The following is a 5904-nucleotide window of genomic DNA, read 5'->3' as shown; positions in this document are numbered from 1 at the left end:
GCCGGACGTAGTGATTCTTATATTAAATGAGGATGAATCCAGAAGTGAAGGCCTTTTGCACCGCACGCTCATGTCGTTCGCTACAAGTCGGTTTGGGAATCCACGTGCGCGTTACGTCATTGTATCAACAGCCGTCCCTTCTTCTACACGCGACCAGCACGTCATAGCTCTCTCTGCTTTAAATATTTCTCTATCTTTGGATATTTTAGACGCTATTTTTCTAATACCAGAACCAGTTCATAACGACAGAACTGAGGCGAGTTTAAAAGCACACGATATTGACGTTTTTACCTGGTTCCCGTTCAGTTCAGAGAGCAGTGGGACTCACAATTTGGATGTAACTTTCCTCGATCGCTGGGTGAAAGACGAGGAAGGAAGAGGCAGTTTGTTTAGGGAAAATGCTAATCTATTTCCAGCGAAATCAATAGCAAATCTGGGGGGCAGAAATGTGACAATGGCTTATGCCTCGTGGCCTCCTCTCGTTATGTCGTCCGACAGCAATGCTACTACTAGCCCTGACGAAGGCTTAGAGATACGAATAATCAAAACTGTGGCAGAATTTACGAATTTCAATCTAGTCCTGCGCAGACCAGAAGACCGTGTTAAAGTCCACGGATATTTTGGTGCACAGTGGCTTAACAATGAGCTGCTACTTCACCTTGATGGTACTTGGACACATTACACTGGAGCATTTACTTGGTTTGTCCCAAACGAAAAAGATGTTCCTCGTTGGCAGAGCCTCATTAGGATATTTAACCCAAGTTTCTGGTTACTTGTATTGTCGGTTTATGTCCTAGGATCATTCACGTTTTGGGCCCTCGCCAGCGCTCAGAGGAGTGACAGAGAAACCACGTCCTTCAGAAACATTATTCTGATATTTATGAATTCCTTAAGCATGCTCTTGTCGGAATCTGTGAATAAAAAGCCGAAACGGACACAGAGTCAAGTATTCTTCTTGTTGTGGTCTTTCTATTGTCTTCAAATTAACAATGCTTATCAATCTTCCTTGATTGGATTCCTCACAAATCCTGGCCATTTGCCACGCATTAATGATCTAGATGGCTTATTGGAATCTGGTATTGAATTAGGCATTCAAAGTGGCCTTAATTTTCACTTTAATGATTCATCAGATCCACGTAACAAGCGCATATTAAAATCACATATCAACTGTGATTTGAAAACTAGTCTTGTATGTTTAGACAGAATGGCTTATAAAGGAGACTTAGCAGTTGCTGGAGGAAGGAATGGCCTTGAATTTTTGTCATATATAAAATATATGAAGAATGGAAAACCATTATATGTGCCACTTAAGGACAATATACAACAAGGATATATGGTAATATATTTGAAGAAAGGCAACATTTTACTGAAGCGGATTGATTCTATTGTCTTACGGCTCCAGAATGCTGGGCTCATCGACAAATGGGTTAAAGATATAAGGAGGAAGTTTGGGAAACATTTCGGTAACGTACCAATTAACGATGGTTTCTGTGTACTGACCATGTCACATCTTGAAGGAGCATGTTCTCTGTTCGTGCTTGGTATGCTCTTGAGCATTATAACCTGGTTTCTTGAGATCATTCATCACTCTGTTGGTCACAGATTCAGAAAAAGGCAACAGGTCACTGATAATGTGATATGAATATTAAGTTTATGGTCTTCTGGATTTAAGTGCAGTGAAATGAAATATGCAGTATGGATGTTTCTGCGTTACCAACCTGCGAAACTTATACGGCGTTACATTCCATAATCTCTCTCAATCAACATGTATCTCTTTAGATTAATATTGACCATACCGTAGTTGGTTGAGGCATGATGCTACAAGCCGGAAAGTCGCGGGTTCAAGTCCCAATGAGGTCATTGGATTTTTCAATTAACTTAATCCTTCCAGCCACACTATGGCCCTGGGGTCGACTCAGCCTCTAACAGAAATGAGTACCAGGAATATTCCTGGGGGGAAGGGGTGGCCGGCGCGTAAGGCTGACAACCTTATCGCCATCTATGAGCCGACTGACTATGTATATTGAAATAAAGTACTTATGAAGAAGCAAATTGGTGTAGCTAACGTTAGCAGAGGATACTGGAAACCACACGCGGTCTGAGGCGTCTAAAGCATGAACCCTTTTCGTTCTCTCGGAAGCTGAGATCGTGGGTTCTAATCCCCCTCATGGGTTGGGTGCTTGGTGTGTGTATGCGTTTATTCTGTATTTGTGTTGTCCTGTGTTTAGGTAGCGGACTTACGATGGACTGATCACTCGTCCAAGGAGCCCTACCGCCTATGAAAAATGATTACGGAACTGAATAAGACGCCTGGGCTCTGAAAGGACCGGAAGAGCCATCGAAGAAAACTGGAAACCACATAAAGCAGTGGCGAAACCACGTGTGAAGGATGGGGTTATTGTCTAAAAAGCAGTGTAGTAGAGATCTCATGGAGAAAAGTGTTGGGAGACCGGAACAGGTTATCGAGGCCTAAAACTACATAATAAAAAAAAACGAAAAAAAATACGAAGGAAAAGAGAGAACAAACAGGGAGAATAATTTTGTTAGTTCATTTCGACAATTACTTACTTACTTACTCATGGAACTGAGCCCTTCTTGAGGAGCCGCCAATTCTGCAGTTACTTAAAAACTTCCCAGTGTTTTATGGAACCCAAAGATTCATTACCGTGTTCATAAGAGCCCTCCACTCTTCCTTATCCTTAGCCAGATCAATCCAATCCATACCATCCCAACCTATCTCTCTAAAATCCATTTTCATATTGTCCACCCACCTACACCTTGGTCTTCCTAGTGGTCTCTTTCCTTCTGTCTTTCCCACCAATTTCCTATATGCATTCCTCTTCTCCCCCATTCGTGCTACATGCCCTGCCCACCTCATTCTCCTTGTCTTGATCATTCTAATTATATTTGGAGAAGAGTACAAGTTATGAAAGTCCTCATTATGCTGTTTTCTCCAGCCTCCTCTCACTTCATCTCTCTTCGATCCAAATATTCTCCTCAACACCCTGTTCTCAAACACCCTCAGTCTATGTTCCTCCCTTAATGTTAGAGACCAAGTTTCACACCCATACAAAACCACAGACAAAATTAAATTTTTGTATATCGTCATTTTTATGTTTTTGGACAACAGACGAGAAGACAAAAGATTCTGGACTGAATGGTAGCAAGCATTACCCGAGTTCAATCGCCTCTTAACTTCCTTCTGAATCGGGTTTCGATCTGTTATCGCTGTTCCCATTTCGACAACTAGGCTATAAAAAGTTCGATATTTTTGTTATTTCTAAGTTAGACTCCTTGAATTGTAGGATGATAATAAATAAAAATATTATGTTATTATCTTATATTTTTATTATGTTAACTAAAAACTTCTATTGACATTGAAGTCGACGGACCTAATGCCCTGGGGTAATTTGTAAAACTTTGCTCTTTTTCTAGAGATCCTGGCTTCAAATCTTTGTCCTGAGACCAACATATGTGACCCGAAAATTTTCCTTACTTTCCAGAACCCCTCTAAGTAAATAACAGGGTAGGAAATCAAATTAAAGTCAAATCTTCGTCACTTAACCTCCCCTAGAATTAATCATTTGCAATCATCCTACCATTCGAGTGAATATTGTCTGAACCGTTGAAAGCACCGTTATATGAACCATAAATAAATTAAGTGTCATGTTAGTCGTCTAGTTTCCACTTGACATCATAAATTACATTAAAATGGAAAGGAATCTACTGTTACAGTGTGACACCAAGAAATAACATCCATATTTACATGATTATGATTATGGTACTTCGGTGTCTAAAGACCGTAACATGTGACATACCGCGAGAGGGTGCTCGGCAACGGCAACACTTGTACTAACATTAAGAAAGATAAATGTGGTTCTGTTTGCGATAACTGCAGCCTACGCTTCAGGCAAAGTAGAATAAATCCCAGTTAACTCTTTGATAAGTAAACTTTCTTCCAAAAACTATTTAAAAATTCAGTTTCTACCTCAAAGAAAATTATTTCTCTGTCAAAAAGATCAAATCTACCAAAGCTGCTTAGTGAAATAATCGCTCTTTGTTCAGAATCACACTTCTTCTTCTTCTTTTTCACGTTCCTTATTATTTGAAGACTCGGGCCCTCTGACCAGCGCTCATTCAGATGTAACCTGAAACTATGAAGCTTATAGACACTTGGTAGGTCTCCTCACCCGGGTGATCAGCCCGTCCCAAGAATGCAGATATTCATTCATGCTTTGAGTGGCGTTCGAACCCACGATCCCGGTGTTCTAGCATACGAAGACATTTCATGCTTGAGACTGTAAGCCTCTGTGACCGGCTGAGAATCATACACAAATCAGAAACTCACTTTGTGGGCAACATTCAGAATATTTTGTACATACAGTAATCACTCAGCCTTAAAGTGTTAATTATCCAGCCTAACAATATCTCACGACTAATATTTCAAAGTCTCACAGACTGACGTCTTCCCACTTTAGGGTTATGTAGGCTCTGCGTGTGTGGGATTCCGTGGCCTTAATATGAATATAATGGGTTCTAATTTCGCTAGTAACTCCTCCTACTCAAGAATTATTACACTACATTCTGTTCAGGTGTGTCAAGAGGAAAGATACGCATAGATATCACGGCACCATCCTTATCAGACACTGGGTACCTGGCAACTTACTTATGGAGCTGAGCCCTTCTTGAGAAGCCGCCAATTCTGCAGTTACTTAAGAACTTCCCAGTGTTTTATGGGACCCAAAGGTTCATTACCGTGTTCATAAGAGCCCTCCACTGGTCCCTATCCTGAGCCAGATCAATCCAATGCATACCATCCCAAACTATCTCTCTAAAATCCATTTTCATATTGTCCACCCACCTACACCTTGGTCTTCCCAGTGATCTCTTTCCTTCTGTCTTTCCCACAAATTTCCTATATGCATTTCTCTTCTCCCCTATTCGTGCTACATGCCCTGCCCAACTCATCTTCCTTGACTTGATCATTCTAATTATTCGTGGAGAAGAGTACAAGTTATGAAGCTCCTCATTATGTAGTTTTCTCCAACCTCCCGTCACTTCATCTCTCTTCGGTCCAAATATTCTTCTCAACACCCTGTTCTCAAAAGCCCTCAGTCTATGTTCCTCCCTTAATGTCAGAGACCAAGTTTCACACCCATACAGAACCACAGGCAAAATTATAATTTTGTATATTCTAATTTTGGATACCTGACAACACAAGGCCAAATTCCATTTAAAGCAGATTTCGAAAACGGACGATAAGAAGGAAAATGGAAAAAGTTACGAGAAATTTAAAGAGGTATATTTTAAGTCTATATCTAGGTATTTCGACTGAGAAATTGACGAACTTCACGAAATGTGTAGTTTGATATAAGTGGCTTGAAATACACACTTTCTGAATTCATGCGATGAGAATTAGTGCCTCAGTTAGCCAGTTCAGTGACACAAAGAGAGGGGAGACTAGTAACTTTTACTTTACACAACGTCTCTCCCGGAACCTACAGAGAACATCGAAAAATACATGAAATTTGAAGGAAGCCGTCTTCTGGGATGGGGCATCGTGTAGATATTGTGTTAACCGACGTTTCAAAGGAACATGTCGCCTCCATCTCTTAGCATTTGCTTACGCTGGTTCCTCGCTCATGAATTTTCTTCTTTTTTCTTCTACCCTGAAGATGGAGGCGATACGTTCCTCATAAACGTCGATTAACACAATATCTACACGGCGCCACATTCCAGAAAACTGCTTTCTTTATAGTCTCCGCCGTTAAAACCTCAAATCTTACATACATGAAATTTGTTTAACACATTTGCCAGTATGTACGGTAGCAAGAGCTGTTATAACTGTGTACATATACTGGGGTGTAGTTTGAGATGAGATTCGATTGCTTATTCCTAACGTTA

At 40.6% G+C, this 5904-nt stretch overlaps 1 protein-coding gene across 1 annotated transcript; it reads left to right on the top strand.

Annotated features, from left to right (window-relative positions):
* Window positions 1–484: 484 nt before the first annotated feature.
* Window positions 485–1642, top strand: LOC111874834. The gene has a single exon (XM_023870669.1). It carries the CDS (start codon window positions 485–487, stop codon window positions 1640–1642), a length of 1158 nt encoding a protein of 385 aa, XP_023726437.1.
* Window positions 1643–5904: the final 4262 nt, after the last annotated feature.

This window comes from Cryptotermes secundus, unplaced genomic scaffold, assembly GCF_002891405.2.
Source record: "Cryptotermes secundus unplaced genomic scaffold, Csec_1.0 scaffold74, whole genome shotgun sequence".
Taxonomy (NCBI): domain Eukaryota; kingdom Metazoa; phylum Arthropoda; class Insecta; order Blattodea; family Kalotermitidae; genus Cryptotermes; species Cryptotermes secundus.
This window is presented reverse-complemented; position numbering and strand designations above follow the sequence as displayed.

What these genes read in the sequence shown, in the direction of transcription:
- LOC111874834 (XM_023870669.1), top strand. Translation starts at nt 485, where the DNA reads ATGTCGTCCGACAGCAATGCTACTACTAGCCCTGACGAAGGCTTAGAG.